This window comes from Pan troglodytes, chromosome 4, assembly GCF_028858775.2.
Source record: "Pan troglodytes isolate AG18354 chromosome 4, NHGRI_mPanTro3-v2.0_pri, whole genome shotgun sequence".
Taxonomy (NCBI): Eukaryota; Metazoa; Chordata; class Mammalia; order Primates; family Hominidae; genus Pan; species Pan troglodytes.
The window spans coordinates 77,078,862-77,099,413 of NC_072402.2; the positions used below are offsets into that span (position 1 = coordinate 77,078,862).

The window sequence follows — 20,552 nt, forward strand, 5'->3', positions numbered from 1 at the left end:
GTAGACATGGTGTAACTGCACAGTCAGCCATTTATAAAGCTGAAACTAGAAACCAGAGCCTCATTTGTTTTATATACACACACAAATGGATACTGACACTCTACCAATATCATGCATTACAACAATTAAGCACTTCACTTTTGTCATTATATTCATTGTCTGCCACTTAATGCTAGACTTATGGTCCATAGCGGTTAAGGATCTAGAACAAACTTAAACTAAAAGTGTTCTCTATCTAGGCTCTTTATCTCTGTGTCCATAAATATATGTTTACTGAGATGGCAGGAGCTTGTTTCTATACTTTTATAATCACATAGTCCTGAAGATTTACAATTACATATAAATTCTAGTTCTAATGGTTGCTGTTAATTTGTTCCCTTATTCTGGTGGAAAACCAGCTATACTCATTCTTATTTTATTAAGATGTTCTTACTCATTACATAAATGTAACTCTATAGTTCAGCACACAGACGTGTATCCTCTTGATCTGCCTGAAGTTACCTGTTACTCTGTGCCTTTCCCTCTTCTCGTCTGTGGTCTTACTCTAATCAGTAGACCTAGGTGTGATGACTCCATGTCTCCTCCTACATGGCAAAGTAGTTGGGCTTTGTAACAACTACGCTTTCAGCTACTCCGAGGGCTTTTCCACTTCCATCTGAGTGTAAAGCCTTGTTTCATATGATTGAAGTTGCCCAAAGTCTGAATGTAGATAGACTATAATTTATAATTCTTTACTGAGTAAAAATAAGAAACTGAAAACAGGATTATAAATCATTCTGTCAATCACCTGATTGAGGTTTTCCTTTTGCAGTAGGAGTTTTTGAAGGCACATGGCTTTGATGAATTTCCTTCTCTTTTTCTGGTTCAGGAGGAGGAGCAGGAGGAGGTGTAGGAAGTGGAAGCTCAGCCAGGGAAGCTGCTGCTTTTTTCTCAGCTTCCTTTTCTTCTAATTTCTTCTCAACTTCAAAAGGATGATAAGAATTGACCTTCATTAGAGACTCTAGAAATCTACTATTTCACTTGAACTAAGAGAAATCTAAATTAATATAAAACAATCTTACGTATTTAAAGCTAATTCATGCTTTAGGGCTTTCCCTTAAATCATCTAGTCCTTAAAGCTAAGATTGCAAGTCTTCTCTCCCTTGTCAGAAATATGGTTGCCCTTGCCTTTTGATGGCAGTGGTGGTAATGTTGATGGGTAGTGGTGGTGATGATGGTGGTAGTGGTGATGGTGGTGGTGGTATTAATAACAGTGGTGTTGACTGTGGTGGAGGTGGTGATGGTGGTGGTGGTGCAGGTAGAAGTGGTGATGGCTGTGGTGGGGATGGTGGTAGTGATGGTGGTGGTGGTGGTGATGGGGGTGGTGGAGGTGGTGGTGGTGATGATGGTGACGATGGTGGCAGAGGTAGGGGTAGTGATGGTGGTAATGGTGCTGCTGGTAGTGGTGGTGGAGGAAGAGCTGGTGATGGTGGTGGAGGTGGTGATGGCTGTGGTGGGGATGGTGGTAGTGGAGATACAGGTGATGATGGTGGTGATGGTGGTGGAGGTAGAGGTGGTGATGGTGCTGGTGGTAGTGGTGGTGGAGGTAGAGGTGGTGATGGTAGTGGAGGTGGTGATGGCTATGGTGGGGATGGTGGTAGTGATGGTGGTAGTGATGGTGGTAGTGGAGATACAGGTGATGATGGTGGTGATGCTGGTGGAGGTAGAGGTGGTGATGGTGATGGAGGTAGAGGTGGTGATGGTGATGGAGGTAGAGGTGGTGATGGTGCTGGTGGTAGTGGTGGTGATGGTGGTGGAGGTGGTGATGGCTGTGGTGGGGATGGTGGTAGTGATGGTGGTGTTGGTAGTGGTAGTGGAGATAGAGGTGATGATGGTGGTGATGGTGATGGAGGTAGAGGTGGTGACGGTGATGGAGGTAGAGGTGGTGATGGTGCTGGTGGTAGTGGTGGTGATGGTGGTGGAGGTGGTGATGGCTGTGGTGGGGATGGTGGTAGTGATGGTGGTGTTGGTAGTGGTAGTGGAGATAGAGGTGATGATGGTGGGGATGGTGGTAGTGATGGTGGTGTTGGTAGTGGTAGTGGAGATAGAGGTGATGATGGTGGTGATGGTGATGGAGGTAGAGGTGGTGATGGCTGTGGTGGGGATGGTGGTAGTGATGGTGGTGTTGGTAGTGGTAGTGGAGATAGAGGTGATGATGGGGATGGTGGTAGTGATGGTGGTGTTGGTAGTGGTAGTGGAGATAGAGGTGATGATGGTGGTGATGGTGATGGAGGTAGAGGTGGTGATGGTGCTGGTGGTAGTGCTGGTGGAGGTGCTGGTAGAGGTGATGGTGGTGGAGGTAGAGGTGGTGATGGCTGTGGTGGGGATGGTGGTAGTGATGGTGGTGGTGATAGTGATGGTGATGTGGTGGTGTGGTAGTGGTGATGGTAGGAGTGGTGATGGTGGTGGTTGGCATGGGGGTGATGAGGAATATATGTGTATTTGTGTGTACGGAGCAGGTATAAGGGGTTAGCAAGTGGTGTCAAATGTAAAAGTGATAATCTAGAAGTAGCTAATAAAGATGAGGAGAAAAATAAAAGATTGTTTGAAAATGTCCAGTGGGAAAGCAAAGTGAACAAGTGTAAAAAGACGGTAAAGGGCAATGTAATACAAGAGGTGGGGTGAGGAGGAAATGGAAGGGGAAAGAAATGTGTATCACTAACTTTAAAAAGTGAATACAAAGCACTTAGAATACTGCACAGTACATACATCTTCAATTAAGCCTTAGCAATTCATTCATTCCTGCAACAACCATTTATTGAACCTGAATTTTGCCTTGAAGAAAAGGAAGGATGACAAGAATAAAGTAAAACTACTACTATTTCTAATGATAATAATTATAATAATATTGCAAACAATAGTTCTGATTGCTGGAGATACAGCAGTAAAACAAAACAGAAAAATCAATGGCCTTATGAAGCTTACGTTCTAGTGGTAGGAAAGAAACCATAAATATGATGAATAAGTTAATTTATACAAGAGTTAAGATGGTGATAAGTGCTATGGAAAAAAAATAGAACAGAGTAAGGGAGATCAAATTGTTGTGGGCAGCTTCTTAAGTTTTAGATAGACTGCCAGGGTGAGTATGCCCAACCATAAGGTGACATCTGAGCAAAGACATGAAGCAAGCCAGGGAGTGAGCCTCGTGTATTTCTGGTGAAAGAGTGTTCCAGTCAGGGGAGATGGTTAGCCCAGATGCCTGGAGGGATGGAGCATGGCTGACTGGAGTCTTTCTAGGCTCCCATCATTGTGATGACCCTTTGCCTTGCATGATGCAGTTTCACCTTCCCTGGCACACCCTCCCTGACTGCCCAGTCTTTCCATCCCTTCACACTGCGGAGGCCCACAGCTCTACTCAATGTACCACTGGCGACGATTGCCTATGTTCTTGCATGACTATTTCTCTTTACATGTGCTTACTCCACCCTTAGATTACTCTTTTCAATTCAGCAAGCTAGGAGGCTTCATTCTATTAGATGTTCTTTTGAAGTGGAAATTAGGGGTTTTAGTTCTGACTTTTAAAGTTATTCATAATTATTGCTTTAAACATCCAAGAATTAAGACAAGTAGAAAAGGGAATTGCCTGTTAAGTCTCTTTAAGTCCTATCTCCTTCCCCATCATCAAGTATATATATGCTGCCAGACTCTTCTGTGCATATGTATTTAATACATAATTATGTACACTTTCCTTAAAAGAGACTATTTCATATGTAACCTGCTTTTCCCTACTTAACAGTATATTGTGGTCAGAATATAGAAGTACCACATTCTTTTAGTTTTTTAACTTAGTCGGAAAGTTTAATACAGAGCACTGGGCTAGGTTAATGTTTATTGTTTTAATTATTAAACATTTGTTAATTACCTGTTTGAAATATAAATCTTAAGTGATAACTGAGTCTATTAATGTAGTCAGTGAATATTAGAATGCAAACTCTTTAGGAAAATGTTGAAGTTGAGTCTAATAGTTGGCAAAAACAAACTGATTCTAACCCGTAGCTTCAAGCCTTCATGAGTTAGAATTGGTTTGTTTTTGCTTCCCAACCAAGACTCTGTAAGATTGCTATTCTGTCAAATGACATGTTAAGCCTCTTAAAATAGTATATGATTATTTTTTGTTTGAAAGGTTCATGCTGGTAGTTTTTGGAGTAGGCATTTAGATGTAGGAGTTTGTCTTTCTAAGTATGAGCTCCTGGATTTCCATGGTGATTGTGGTTTATGTCTATGGGCTATTTTAATGTTAGTTAACTGTTACATTATGGGAGTTAGGTCACAAATTTAGCGACAGGAGACAGTATGCTATCAAGGCAACTTTAGAATCCTTTTGACACTATTAACTTTGACCATTTTTTATTATACTAAGAAACAGTAGTTGCCAATATAATTTGGGGTAATTGATAAACAAAAAAGAAAGATTTATTTTTCAAATCTTGTCTCTAAGGTAAAATCCCAATGGAAATATGATATTGGACTGAAGTTAAAATCTCTTTCAATAAAAAGCTTCAATAATAGTATAAAAAGTTAGTGGGCAATTATCATTGGTTGAATGAAATAGGAAGGAGATCTGTGCAGTTTTATGTGGGTAAGATAAAACATGAAAGCAAGTTAATATATAATTAATAATCAACTTAATAATAATAAATAAACTTATAACAAAATAGGTGGATGTGAGAAAAAATTGCCTACTGTGTCCATCCTAAAAGAATTCACATGGTTTCTTTATAATGCTAAAGCTAACAAAGTAAAACCTTTACCTTTATCTACAATATCTCTAATGTTCATTAGTTTTTACTTAAAAATATCTAATTAACAAATAAAGATTGCAAATATCCAGAGAATAAAATGTGAATTAACATTTAAATTTAACTCTGCTGGGTTTTTTTCTTGTTGCTTTTTTTATGTGAAAACAATGCTTTCAGAGAGATGGTCTCTTTTTGATTAAAATAAGAGAGAGAAAAATCTTTTATTCGGAAACATATACAACAGAAAGCTAAAGCCAGAGGCAGAATATATTTGTCGATAGTATAAATCCAAAGATAAGAAAGAACTTTTCAATCACATCTTCATTTCCTACCAAACTCATTAAAAACCACACATTTTAGTTGCCTAAACTCAAAACTATAAACAAATGTAAATACCTTTATTCTTTTTTTTTGCTATTTCAGTCGTAAGAATTTCTTTTACTTTTTCACATAAAGATTCCTTATCTATTTCAGCATTGATTTTTATCAAAATATTTTCTGGCTCTGAAAACCATTGCTCCAATAAAGGCCAGTTGTCCAAGAAGCCTATAATTCTGCAAAATCAAAATATGATATGAATATCTCATACTGATCAAAAGATTAGAATGACATTAAGCATAAATTATCCGACATACGTAATGAAAAGACAGGCTGCCAATATAATTGTATCTGAAAAAGAAACAATGTTATTTATTTTAGATTAAAGAAGAAATTACTTAATGTCATCAAGACATATTTTTTGAGATGTATGAGAGTAAAAGAGGAAAATGTTGTTGATTCAGGAAAACTTTTAGTATGAGTACAGGTCTCTAAGTGAAAATCTAAGAAAACATCATCTGTGCTCATAGTAGAATAACTCTGAACTCTCTTCGGATGGTAGCTACAGCCTGATGCACCTAGGCCATCTATTTTTTTCTCAGAGATAGAAATTGAAGAGATATTTGAGTAAGTATAGATGGTTTAGACTTATATACTTTACTCAGAAGTGTTATTGGAATAATTCTTGAAACTGTTTTTTTCTTCCTGGAGAGTAGACAGCCTTAATGTAGCTCAAATTACTCTTCCCTGGTTCATTTCATATTGTTAAACTTTTCAGGGTTTCATAAAATTGTATAATTTTGTCTAAATTTCCCTTTGCAATGGCAAATTGCACACAACCAGAAGAATAATTTTATTTTAGCAAAATAGAAGTAGTTTACACTCCGATGCCTAACTTTTTGAAGTTCCACCATCGTCACCAGCATTTCCTTAATGAGTGCTGAATCAGGATTCCATATAATTAACTTATAAGTTCATGTAACCATAAAGGGAAGTATTGCCTGATTTAATTCTTCTTTTTTTCAGACTAATGACTTGCCCTCTAAATATGAAAGCTAGCACATAAATATTTCACTTATTGTCAAAACTACTTAGTTTTCTTTTACCTGTAAAAGATTGAATGCTAAGAAATAGATATTCTTCTAGATCTGATGATTCCAAAGTTGTTGTCAATCTATTTAAAAAGCATGAAACAAGAAGCAGAGCATTTAGTTAAAAACTAACCTATGTTGTATCTGGTCTCTTAAATTTTGGTCTCCATCCTTATCTTGGTTTTCAGCAGCTACACGTTGACTGATATCTTCGTGAGCAGTTTTATAGGACAATTCTTCAGCTACGGTATAAAATTTATTTAATTAGATAATTTTCAAAACCAAAGTTGCTACTTACTGCTAAAATATACTGATGAAAGATGCCAAACAGATACGGTCCTGTATTTGGTCCAGTGTTACTTAAAAATATTTTAAAAGATGTTGAAAGAGTATAGTTTTGAGATAAGAATTCGATTGTTTTCTTGGAAATTGGGGAAAATAAGTAAACATTAAAGAGAAGCTGTAGTTTCAGTGTAGAGGATCTCAGGATTGTCTATGATAGATGAGAATGAAAAATGATGGGTCATCATGAATAACTAACTTGAAAAGAATAGGAAAAATTAACACAGTGATGTAAAAATTAAGATGAAAGAACAAGGTGGCTGGAACGTCAAATATGCATACAAATTATTTCTTGAAATTATATGCAATACAATAAAATTATTGTTTCTTTCTAGAATTTATGATCTCCCTGTAGAATAGACATAAAGGAATAGACCCAAAGAGATCAAAAACAAACAAACAAAAAAACCAATCTCAACAGCTCTGATTGAGTCCTATTCTGGATTAATGGTACGAAGTCCAGAATACTTACCAATTTAGAATAAATAAAAAATCATAAAGAGGAAAGAAAGCCTTGAACTAGATTAAAAGAAATTAGAATTACTCAATGCAAGAGAACATTGAATAGCAAATTAATAGAGTTCGAGCAAATGAAGAACCCTCACAGGATATAGTAATCAGTTGTTCTTCATCTCCATTCATAACAGAACAAGGTGAAATGAATTTAGAATACAGAATGATGCTTTAAAATGATTCATAAAACCCAAGGATCACATTGGAATAGGTGACTGAAGAAAACTGTGGGAGTGCTCTTATTGGGAGATGCCCATGCACCATCTCATGGTCGCTACCTCACTGCTGTCAGGACTTCAGTGCATGGATCAGCATTCCTCTCTCTCCAACCTCCCAACCCCCGAGCCCCAGGCAGTGCTCCTTCCCCTTCCCTTCACTCGTGGTACTCTGTACCATGGCCAATGAATTTTGTGATCACCCTGAATGGCTCCATCTTTGCAATCCTAAAGACCTATACTCCTACCACAAACTTTCCAGCACTCCTGTATAGTTGATGAATCTCTTCACTAGCATCCAGTCCCTAAATTCCTACCTCCTTTTTTCCAAATTTATCTGCATTATCCTGACTTCACTTTATGCTTTCTAGCAAACCTAAACTGCATGAATGAACACTTCAAGTTCTCCCTGCCTCTTAACCACTCCAGTTTCTGTGTCCTTTAGCTGTACCAGCCTTAAATGATATCATTTTTTTAAGACTTATGCTGGTAGGCATCTTTGAATAAAAATACACAACCTTTATTCTTACTAATTCCCTAGCTAAAAAAAATCAGTTGAGCTCTTTCATGTATATATAGAGACCCTTTTCTAAAATAAATAAAGAGAGAAATAAAAAAAAAAAAGTAACAAATATCCTGTGACCATGGCTCTTTTTTTTTCTTTCAGAGATAAACTTCTTGGGAGTTATCTCCACTCACTCTCTATCTCTGTCCCTCCCACTCACACCTCAATACACTGCAATCCTTCCTTCTCTCTCCCACCCTCCATGAAATGGCTCGCATACCAGTCACCAAACATGCCAAAGGACACATTTCAGTCCTTATTTTGGCTTCTCTGTAGTACTTATAGGTAAAATTTAGCGTACAATTCTTAAAAGCTGTTACATATATTATGTCATTTTATACTCAACAAAAACTTGTAATTGGGATTGAGATTCTATAATTGGCTCCAAATTGCACAGTTCATAAATGGTAGAGAAGGGATTTGATTCCAGGCAATGTGACTCCAGGTTCTGGATTTCTTTTTAATTTTTATAGTCTTTGTTGCATTATACTTGCCAAAAAACGCATACACTAATATACATCTGCTCGAATTAATGAACTGAAGACAGTCAGCACCCAGATATACAAACATTATCGGTCCCAGAAGCCCCTTCCTGTTCTTTTTCAGTCACCATTAGCCACAAAGGGTCAGTATTTGATGCCTGAACTCAAAACCTATCTGTACCTCTCACCAGATGTGAACATTACTGTTCTGTCTCAGGCTGACCAATGGCTAAACAGCGGAGGCAGTCACCTCCTCTTCCATTCCAATGCAGCCTTTTACTCTCACAATGGCCATTCCCCCTCCTTACATCCCCCAGTCTCCTGCCCATTGGCTTTGAGTCTGGATCATTTACCTCAGCCCAGCCCTGGCAGGACTTTGTAGCCCACGTGGCTTTGGATGTAGTGTGTTTCTCTGTGAAGATGTTCTTCAGGTTTCTCCATAGACCCCGAGAACTGCAGAACTGCATGCTGCACCCAACCCTAGTGGCTAGGCTCCCACTCAGCCCAGGATCCTGCTGGTCTGGAAGGGGGATTGGATGACACATTTGCCTTGAAGATTTGTCCTCCCTTGGCTTATGAGACACTACTCTCCCAGGCTTTCTTCTTCTCCATTAGCTGCTGCTTCTAAACACTTATTCCTTTGCTCTCCCCACTAAATTCTGGCTATTATCTACAGAGCAATGCAATTTTTTTGGAGACAGGGTCTCACTCTGTTACCCAGGTTGAAGTGCTGTGGTGTGATCATGACTCACTGCAGCCTTGAATTCCTGGGCTCAAGTGATCCTCCCACCTCAGCCTCCCATGTAGCTAGGATCACAGACATGTGCCACCACGTTGGGCTAATATTTTTATTTTTTGTAGAGACAGGGCCTTGTCACGTTTCCTAGGCTGATCTCAAACTCCTGGGCTCGAGTATTTAAAATCATCTTTTTTACAGTGTGGAAATTGTCTCAGCTGAACCAAATTTATTTTCATTTCTAAGAACATGAATCATTTGCATTACTATCAATTTCCTACTATTTACAGAGTTATAGAAGAATTGAGTCAAAACCAGTGAGAGGCACAGACCCCTATAGAATCAGGTACCCCCAAGGGTCCAAGAGGCAATATTCAGCCTTCTAGTAAAATGATGTGAAGGCAATCATTTGTTGATTTCAAAGTCTTCCATCATTTTTCCCTGATGTATTTACCACACGCTTATTATCATGTGCCAGATTCTGTCCTAAGCATGTAGCTCTGATCTCATTTAATACCCATAACAATACAATGAGCCATGTTATCATATAGGTTGTGACACCAAGGCTTAGAACAATAAGGTAACTTTCTCAAGGTCAAATACCTTATATGTAAGAAAGCCAAGGTTCAAGAATAAGTGCTTTTACCCATAAGTATTTAATTTGTGGAATAAAGGGTATTTTTCAAGGTTGAAAAACAGTTAAACTATGAATTTTTGTAGGAAGATTCACCCATCATGTGAAGTTTTCAGCCAACTGATACCACTCTTTAGAGTTAATACCCAGTCCAAGAAAAGGATGTTATCAGATCCTTTCTTACAGCCCAGATGTGGTTTATGACCCTCAAGAGGGTGACCCACGAAAACACGCTAGACAGCCACAAAGCACTCCTCCATAAGTGCACGTCTCAAAAAAACACCCCAATGCCAGGGGAACTCCCAAGTTGATGGAAAGGTTCAGTGAGATGCTTGCCGTTGGACTGGAATTCACTAGTTCCGGCTTTGCCCACAGCGCTGAATGCTAACAGTCAAAGCAAGAGGCAACTGTGCTCAACTAGATAATTATTTGATAGGCTGAAGTGGATTATTTTGTACTCATTTATAATTGTAAATGGGAGTATTCACTGATTCAAAGAACAAAGAGTTTTCATTGTAAAAAGAGTGTCAAAAAAGGTGTCCAGCTTACCTATAATATCATTCATGCGACTCATTGAGGAAGTATCTGAAACATCTAATAATATGACAAAATCAAATGCAGGAGAGGGAAGAGGTATTTCTTTGGAAGTCGCAGGATCAATAGCCAATGTGGATTTTTGTGCTTTTTTTCTTTCCACTTCTGTGAGGTTTCTATTGCAGCCTGTAAGAGCTTCTTCCAGAAGCTGTGCTTGGTTTAAAGTCATTGGAAAACCATCTAGGATACAGTCTTGATTCACAGGTATCTTGCTAAATTGAAACAGGACAACTCATGAATATTTTGTTAGACACAAGTACTTTGGAAATACTATGATGAATCTTTCCTTTTTCTTTCAATTCCACAATAACTTCCTACTGCATGAATTTCATTACTTCATAGCTAAAAGATTAGGTTTACTGATGTGCCACAATCACTCCCTTGCTTAAAATACTTCTGTGGATACTGTGCTGCCCTCCAAATCTATTCCAGAGGCTTTAACACATTAAAATTAACTGGCCACACCTGTATTAGTCCCTTTCCATGCTGCTGATAAAGACATACTCAAGACTGGGCAATTTACAAAGAAAGAGATTTAATTGGTGTTACAGTTTCACATGGTGGGGGAAGCCTCACAATCACGGCAGAAGGCAAGGAGGAGAAAGTCACATGGATGGCAGCAGGCAAATCGAGAGCTTGTGCAGAGAAACTCCCGTTTTTAAAACCATCACATCTTGTGAGACCATTCACTATCACGAAAACAGCACAGGAAAGCACCGCCCCCAAGATTCAATCATCTCCCACCAGGTCCCTCCCACAACATGTGGGAATTATGGGAGCTACAATTCAAGATGAGATTTGGATGGGGACACAGTCAAACCATATCAACACTTTATTTCTCTATAACTTGTTATCTCTTACAATTTTGAACCATTTACTTCAAACAAACTCATCTCCTCAATGTTATATGAGTATGAACTGCATTTTCTATATTGTGTTCACAGACTGTTCCTCCTTTGCACCTCAGTTTCCTAATTTATACAATGGGGTAACATAACATACCTCATAAGGTAGTTGTGAGGATGACCTGAAATGATGCATTTAAAAAACGCAGCACAGAGCTTAGCACATACTGGATACTTGTACTGCCAACCTGGAGAGCTCTTCCTATCCCACCCAAGCCTGTGTAGAGTCATAGTATCCTGATCTGAATTTCTCTGACTTCCACTTTGCCATGCAAGTGGTTATATTTCTCTGCTTAACACAAATTCAAGTGAGTCTTTTAAAATCTCAGTTAGATTATAGGACGCTGAAATGCAATTGGGTTTTTGCACTCAGCACAGTGTCCTCTTTAGAGAGTGGGTGTTGAATAATTATTGTTTTAATTTGCAGCTGGAAAACAAGGTGAGAAAGGCGTGAACTTTGACTTTGTTCTTCTAAGCCCTTAAATTATGCAAAATTGTGTTTTTGGCCTTTGGATTAAAAGGTATAATTTCATTTATTTCTGTCAGAACTTATATTAAACAATGGAATCCCCTTTCCAAAGGTTTCTGAGTCTACTTTGGGGCCTGCATGTGATCCTTCCAATAGTGTAACAAGGAAGGAGGGGGAAAACAGAAGTTAAAGGAAATTTCATTATTGTTCAAAGTCACGAAACTAAAAATCACCCAAATCCAATGATCTTTCCACAGTATCAAGCTGTCTTCAGGTCACTGTCTATATTTCTCTCATTAGGTTATTAAGAGCAGGAAAAGACTTCATTTTGGTTTTATAACTTGTCCAGAGCTTGGTGAAGCATTCTGCATAGAATAAATTTGTTGATTCATTGGCCTAAGATGGGAAAGAGAATTTCCTTGAGTTCCTTCGTCCACCCACAGTCACAGAAGCCACTTCAGAGGAACGGGGAGGTGAGGGCTACCCTTGTTCAGCTGTAGTTTGAGGACGTGAGATGATGGGGAGTCAGGAGACATGGACTTTGGCTGGGGCTATACCACTAGCCAGACATGTAACTGGAGCACCTCACTGAACTGTCATGTGCCTCCCTTTCCTTACAGAAAAACGATAGATTTAGACTGGATCAAAGATTTCACACTGATGACTGTCATCTGGAGGAGCCTCAGGGGCAATAAGGATGGTACTGGTGGAAGGAGGGTAATGGAGTTCTGACGATGGGGTGTGGAGGTTTCAGTTCCACTGAAACTAAAGTGAAGAACTGCTTTATATCTATCTGATGCTTTTCATATACATTTTTATTTGGAGCAGAAGCAAAGAATCCCATGGCTGAAACATGCTTTATCGCCACTTCTGGGAAATGTTACAACTATTAGAGTGAGGCCCCTCCTAGCTCTGGGCAGCCCTGTGATCTGATTTCTAGACATATCATCATTGAGAAGCAACTTAAATTTTTAATGTCATCTTTTAAGAAAACACTAAGGGAAGTCCATTCCAGATGCAGAGTAGAACTCTCAGCCCTCCTTCCTCATCTCTCTTGGTCTCACTGTTTCCACATCCCACATCTCACTACTCAGTTCTGCTTCCTTACCTACTCTAAGTTGTTTGCAGCTCTTTCTCAGGGGGCTTTTTGACAGTTTTCTCCAGCCTGCTGACCTTCTCTCTTTATTACATTTGTCAGCCAAGTCTCTATGGCTTCTTTTTTCCCCGTGGTCTGTGACCACACAATTGAGTCTTTCCCTTGGCTTTTCCAATTACTCAATTTCTCATTGAATTCCCCACAGGTAATAGAACCTGACTTTATTCACATCTGGGTAAAAGAAGTCAAGCTTGGTATGGGAGAAGAAGCGGAATATAGGCACGTAAGTCACAAAATAAATCTACCTTTTCATTGCTGTATATTTTCATATACAGATGAGTGAAATGTATGAGATATTAAAACAAAAAATCCGTATTATTCCTTATACATCTTTGTGTGATAAAGAATATATTAAATAGATGAGAGGAAGAAAAATGCAATACATACTTAATAGCATTTACCATGATGTCAACAAGCAGCACATCAGGAATGCTCTTTCCTTTCTTCAGCAACTGTTCTGATTTTGCACCAAGCTGAGCACGTGTAGTGAGCTGGGAAAATAAACAAGAAATGACAGAAGATGACTAATTTAAAAGTCAAATTCCAAACGTTTGGAGGAAAAGTTAATTAAATGACCAGGCTCTCTGATGATGACACTGATCATGTGGCACAGTTCGGGAGTCAGGGAAGCATTTCAGGAAAATGTGTGCACAGAATTTGAGGCTCTTCCTTCGAGCCTCCCTCCCTTCCAAGATCGTACTCTTCAGTTGCAGCAGCTCTTGCATCCCCAAACTTAATTCTCTAATACCTTAAATCAGAAAGATTGAGCTCTCTTCTTGGGCTCTAGCCACTCATGCCACGCAGACAGGGGCATGCCCTCTAGGGAAAACCCATATAAACATGGCCCTTGACCAGTGAAGTTCTCATCTTTCCATGGTCAAATTCCACAGATTTTCTGCCTGTTGTTTGCTGCTTCCTTGTTTGATGTCTTCTTTTAGCACTCAAATAATTATCTTTTATATTTTGCCTAGTGTTTATACTTGTTATTTATAGGTTAGTCCAATACAAGCTACTCAATATCACTGAAACAGGAACTTCCCCAGAGTCTATTCTTAGCTCAGCCACCAGAGTGAGAATTTTATGTCAAATGGTATGGCTCTATTCCAAACCCTGCTAAAATTCTCCCTTTTACTCCAAATGTCCTAATAATTGCCTGAGGCCCTGACTGACCTGATTCTTTTCCTTTCTCACCCATGTCTCTTACCTCATCCCTTACTAAATACTCTCTGGCCCCGCTGGCCAGGCACCTTCCTGCCTCACTATTCTCATGGCCTGGAACACTTCCCCAGATCCAGTGGGCAGGTTCTCTCACCTCTTTCAATCTGCTTAAGGCTCCCTTTCCCAAGGAGGCCTGCCCGATGTCATAAGGTGACCAACTGTGCCTCTTTTGCTGCCCTTGGCCTGTGTTCCTGCTCCCCTTCCTCCACTCCATGTTTCCTTTTCTCATGACACTCATCATCATCTTCAATATCATATTTATCTCTATGTTCATAGTTTATTATGTCTCTCTCCATTAGAATGTAAACACAATAAGGGCAGGAAATCCTGTCTTTTGTATTCACTGATATATCCAAGTTATTAAAACAGTGTACAAAACAATGTATGCTCTTGGAATTGAATTGAATATGGAATTTGTGAGATTTTAAAATCAATAGATGTAAATATAAAACATACTTTCTGCTAATTCATATTTCAAATTCACAGAGTAAAAATTGTAAGTCCCCTTTTCCTGTTTTTTCTGAACCCACTTCCCTTCCCATTGCTCATCTTGTTTACAGTTTGGTGTATATCCTTCCAAAACTTTTTCTATCTTTAAGCAGTTTTGAAACCTAAAATATTATAAAACTGTTTTTCATGATGAGATGCATAATAAAAAAATCAAATATAATACAAAAAATAAAATTCCACTTGATTTAGTCTGGTCATTTTATTTGATGACCATTTAGTTTCCATTAGGAGAAATAGTGAGTGAACTGTTGTAAACAGTTTTTCAGTAATTAATAAACAAATTCTGAAGAGTCACCAACAAGAGTAAGGATAAATTCTGGAAAAAATATTTAAAGGTAAAGAGGGTATGAGCAAAATAAAAGTCAATAAATTAAATGGTAAAGATGAAATGAATTTGGTCTCAGTCTAAAAGTTTTAAAAGCACAAGTTTATCACCCTGGCAAAAGTGAAGAATAATTTCCACTGCTTTCAATATAAATATTGAGAATACAAAGAATGCTAAGTAAAGTCAGGTGAGCTAATATTATACCATCAAATTAACTTTGAAACCAAAGAAGAGCACATTGCAATTTCATTGCATTTGAAGACACTCCAAAACACCATTAATCACGACAGGTTTTAATATGTTAGTAGCTAAAATTAGATCATAATACTTACTTTTAAGAAACTATCACTTGATTTGACTTCTTCAGCTTTTGGTGTTTTATCAGCATTACCACCTAGCAATAGGAAAAGTGGTAAGAACAAATTTCTGGTATTTACACCTAACAACCAAAGTAGTATTTGACCATCTATGGTTTTGGACATAAGGGTTATCAGATCCAGCTATGCCTGAGATGCTCAGAGGAAGGAAGTAATAGAATCACCACAGTATAGCTTTTACCTTCACTCACACCATTAAGATCCTGGTCACTATGTGTCTTGGTGTTTCCCCTCCCTCCCTACCTCCCTCCCTTCCCTGCTCCCTTCCTGCATGATCTGAGTGCATAAAAATATCATTAGGAATACTTTAACACAGTCGGGGTTCGCTTTTCAGAAGACGGTCAAGTTTTTCAAAAAAATGTTAAAATGTTATTTTTTTACACTTTTATTTTCCTGGATTACCAAGTTACACATAAACATCTTAAAAGCAGATGACTCTAGAAGTCAGAGGTGTTTTAAGTTAAATTCTATGTAAAAAAAAACCCAGAAGTTTTAGGAGTTTGTTTATAATTACTTAGACTAATGTATAATAGAATATGTAATAAAACACTTATAATAGTTTTAAAAACCAACTAAAATTATCTCTTAAGAAACAGATAACAGGAATAAGGGACAGATAGTGTCCTTTTAAGAAAGGAAAGTCCAACCTCTCTGGAGTGTTGTATGCTCATAGTAAACCTGGACATTGTTCAATGGTAATGGCAATAATAATGATAGCACAGGAGGAGCTCGGCTTCATGCTAGAATACGAGGAAGCTATTTAATAAGACAAAGACTTCACTAGCACATACAGGAAAAAATATTTAATACTTAAAATTGTTTTCCTTCAATGGTTCTACAAAGAATCTGAAGGACTGCAGCCCAGATCCCAAGGGAGATAACTTTTTGTTATGTTTGGGAAACTTAGTTGTATTGGTAGTGCCCAAGGCTGAGAATAAACTTAGGAACCACTGTGCATACAGGTTAAAAAGACCAGCCCCTACAGCCTTCTGCAATACAATAAACAAAGCAGGAGCACGTAGAAAGCCCCAATTGTACTCATACCCCCAGTCTTACACACAGGTGAGAACAAGAAAAGACTGTCTGTCTCCTTGCACAGACAGGAAGAATGAGGATGATTTATCCTGGATTCTTTCATAATGGCAGCAAAACTAATCAACTATTCGAAGGAGGCTGAAAAGATTGCCTTGTAATTTTCATCTTATCCCCAGCTGTAGGCAAGAGTGATCTTGCTCCCTCTGTCAAATGGCCATATGTAGACAACTATGTAAAACTCCCCTTGGTTCCCGTTTATTTCCCTGAAAGCATGTTTGTGCTCACATATAAGTGCTCTCATTGTTTCTCTCTCTAATGTAAATAATAGATGATTTGTTTTGAGATCTTACTAAGTATTGTTTCACCTTCTGTTTCTGGTAATACTTCATCTGAAACTGGACCAGCTGAAAATACATGTTGTGGATCCTTTGGAGAGAAAACACACACAGGGAGGGATTTTACCATTGCTATATTTTAATAATCCTCCTAATTTTATATCTATAAGTAAAGGTTTGAGAACAAATACAATACTTTTTATCTATAACATTAATGATTTTAAAGGAGATTAAAGTTTCAGTCCTAAATTCTTATTTCCAGAAACAAACTATATTGGATGATAATTGCACTTATAGAAATACACAGCAACCTGTGATGTAATCTGTCTTTTGAATGGTCTTCAATTACTATGTAAAATATGCCAACTACTATTTTGAAAAGATAGTGGAACCTGAGGAAAGGGTAAAGTTTATGGAAAACCATCTTGAACAATCCTAGAGATGTCAGTCACAGTCATAAGGTAATTTTTTTAAATGTACATTATCTATTACTTTATTGATTAAAATATAAAGATATTACAACATGAAAGAAGAGATAGCCCACCATAAAGAAAACTTCTCCCAGTTATTTTCAGAATTAATTGTTAAATGGTATTTATTTTTGCAGGCTATGCAAATGATCTGGATCAGATTATCAGCTAATTTATTCAATTGCAGAGGCAGCATAAGGTAGAGAGAGGAAAGAGTAGTGGACTTACAATCTGGAAACTTAATCATAGAGAAGCTATTGACAAGCCTTCTGACTCCAAGCAAACCAATTCACACTTAGGGTCTTTACTGTGTGCTCTGTAGAATGAAGGAGCTGGACTACATCAAGGATTCTGAAGGTGGGGCTACATTTTCCTATTCACCCCTCCACCCCAGGAATCTTCATGCAATAATGAAATGAGATGCAAAATTGATGGGAATATGATACAGGTAAACCTTTCAGAGAGCCATCCCCCAATTGAGATCTACTAATATAGATCAGGTGTCAGCATACTACAGCTCATAGACCACAAAGGCCTGCCGACAGTTTTCATACAGTTTCTGAACACCACTTAAGCAGCCGACCACTGTGAGACTGGAGACAAAGACAGGAGTCCTCCTCTACCTCTGTACCTGCTGGGATTCAACACCTGCCTCAGCCACTGCCCAGGGCCAGCATTGGTCCCTGACTATACACTGGGGTCTTTGATGTTAGCAACTGCCAGAAGCTGAGTGGGAGGATCTCGGTCCAGGAGTTGGTGGCTTCTTGAGTTCCCCTAAAACAATCATATGCCACCCTCCCAACCTCCACAATTCAAACACTTCACCCACCCCCACTTACCAGCTAGTGGCTCTTTCCTTGGGAGAATGGCTCCAGCTGATGGCTACTAGACCCAAAGGGGGCCCATCACACAAGACAGTCCACCCAGACAAACTGGTGGGAAGCAGGAGTTTTCTCTCTTGTTATACAAGTACCCACATAATATCCTCGATTTTACCTCTTGGCCTAAAATTTGTCCTAAATATTTAACTTAAATATTTATTCTCTAGACTTTTGCAGAACCTAAACTTTTACTCTCTGAGTCTGTACAGAAGAAACTTCTGGTCTAGAGAAGACCTTTTAAATTCCATCCAGCTCCAAATCTCTAATGTACTAGGCGCAGAAGAGAAAACTAGAATCACACTTGCCTGGCTTTCTTTAATCTCCTCTTGCAGAACTGGTAGAGCATCTTCTTCATCTTTTTTCTGAATTGGTAGAACCTCACTGACTTTTTCATTGTCATGAAATGCTTGGATAGCTTCTTGGACAAGAGTGTCAATAGAAAGTATCTGTATAGGAAAGTCTAAAGTACAAAAGATAATTTTATAAATAGCTTTTCATTTGGGAAATGGAAATTGTTGTCTTTATGTGCTGGTTTTGTCCTATAACACTGTCTTTCAGGCCCGCTAGAACAGTCTTTTGGATCAAGTTTCTTTTTTGTTTTGTTTGGTTTGTTTTGTTTGAGATGGAGTCTCGCTCTGTCGCCTAGGCTGGTGTGCAGTGGCATGGTCTCAGCTCACTGCAACCTCCGTCTCCTAGGTTCAAGCAATTCTACTGCCTCAGCCTCCTGAGTAGCTGGGATTACAGGTGCATGCCACCACACCCAGCTAATTTTTGTATTTTTAGTAGAGATGGGGTTTCACCATGTTGGACAGGCTGATCTCAAACTCTTGACCTCAGGTGATCCACCCGTCTCGGCATTCCAAAGTGCAGGGATTACAAGCATGAGCTACCACACCCAGCCGGATCAAGCTTCTTTTTAAAGAACGTGATAAGGCTGGGCGCGGTGGCTCATGCTTGTAATCCCAGCATTTTTGGGGGCTGAGGTGGGTGGATCACGAGATCAGGAGATTGAGACCATCCTGGCCAACATGGTGAAACCCTGTCTCTACTAAAAATACAAAAATTAGCTGGGTGTAGTGGTGCGCACCTGTAGTCCCAGCTACTCAGGAGGCTGAGGCAGAAGAATCGCTTGAACCCGGGAAGCGGAGGTTGCAGTGGGCCGAGATTGTGCCACTGCACTTCATCCTGGGCCGAAAGAGCGAGACTCTGTCTTGAAAAAATAAATAAATAAATAAAAATAAAACAAAGATAAAAATTGTGATAAAATTCATAAAACATAAAGTTAAGCACTTCCACCATTTAAAGGATACATTTCAGTAGCACTTAGACATTCATAATGTGTGCAACCATCACCATTATTTTGTTCCTGAAATTTTTAATCACCCTAAAAGGAAATCCTAAATCAACTGCTGTCACTCCTCATTCCCCTACCCCTGACTCTGGCATCCAATAATTCCACTTCTTTCTCTATGGATTTGCCTATTTTGGATATTTCATACAAATGGGCTCATACACTATGTGACCTTTTGTGTCTGGCTTTTTTCACTTAGCATAATGTTGTCAAGGATCATCCATGTTGTAGCATGTATCAATATTTCACTCATTTTTATGGCTGAATAATCGTAGCCTGGAAAATTATAAAACTTTTGATGACAGAGATTTCCCAACATATCAGCAGTGCTTCTTGTATGTTTTTTATACACATAGACATTTGCAGCTACAGTCAGTGTAAATAGGACCTAATGGCAGGGAGAGTAGGAGAAGAAATTCTACCTTTTTGTAGAGACCTTAAAATGGTAGTTTTTCCACTTAATGTTTTCCCCAATAAGCATCCTTTAACAGCAAATGAAGGTAATTCAGGTGTTGTTGATTCCGCTCGAGGAGGAAGAGATTTTTCAACTAGCCTGTGAAGAATATGGCCCAGTATGCAATTGTTGGAGGGTGGTAAATTGTCAACCATTTCTTCTGGTAAGGCCCACTCTCCAACCATGTTCTGTAAAAATAACAATCAAATAAACAGAAATATTCTGAAAAGTGGAATTTAGGTATATGAAATACTTAAATGTTAAAAGTAAATCCAAATTATAGCCAACAAAAGCCAATCAATACTTTAATTATATTATAAAAATGAGTAATAACATTAATAATAGTTTCATATTACAGGGCAGAAAAATGCTTTCTACATAAAAGCAAAGAAAAAAACTAAAAAATCTTAGCTTATGAAAGTGAGCATATAAATTGAGGCATTTTGTAATCTAGGTTGAACATTAAGACATTTAAATTGATGTTATCACCAGTAAGCAGATAAAAGCCAGTAATCATTTCTCTGCTATCTTATGCAAGTATTAAATTTATTTTATAATATTTTAAAGTAATAAAAGAGAATTTTCATGCTCAATATCTCTAAGTCTACCGTGTTTAACTCCCGCTTTATTCAGGCTTCTTGATGAAATGATCAAATGATTAGATGGAGGGAAAAAACACTGTATGGATCACATTCTCTGACTTCCATGTAATATAATTAGAAGTTGATTTTAGAAATATAGAAAAAATAAGTATTTAAAATGAAAAGCATTCTTTAAAAATAATTCTTGTATGAAAGA

The 20,552-nt window shown here is 38.3% G+C and overlaps 1 protein-coding gene across 19 annotated transcripts in view; it reads right to left on the bottom strand.

Annotated features, from left to right (window-relative positions):
• Positions 1–20,552, bottom strand: part of SPEF2 (sperm flagellar 2) — a 198,141-nt gene that overhangs the window by 104,604 nt on the left and 72,985 nt on the right. For 13 of the 19 annotated variants that reach the window (XR_010157255.1, XR_010157254.1, XR_010157256.1 and 10 more), the window contains 9 exons: positions 19,723–19,942; positions 18,255–18,409; positions 16,614–16,689; positions 15,184–15,245; positions 13,186–13,289; positions 10,224–10,480; positions 6,321–6,429; positions 5,175–5,332; positions 788–961 (listed from right to left, as the gene is read on the bottom strand). Coding sequence is in view for 16 of the 19 variants with exons in the window: in XM_009449294.5 (XP_009447569.4) it covers positions 788–961; positions 5,175–5,332; positions 6,321–6,429; positions 10,224–10,480; positions 13,186–13,289; positions 15,184–15,245; positions 16,614–16,689; positions 18,255–18,409; positions 19,723–19,942 (1,315 nt within the window). In the remaining 3 variants the exon portion in view is untranslated. The remainder of the gene's footprint in view (positions 1–787; positions 962–5,174; positions 5,333–6,320; positions 6,430–10,223; positions 10,481–13,185; positions 13,290–15,183; positions 15,246–16,613; positions 16,690–18,254; positions 18,410–19,722; positions 19,943–20,552) is intronic. The other 6 variants (XM_054684412.2, XM_016953431.4, XM_054684410.2 and 3 more) reach the window with 1 other exon arrangement.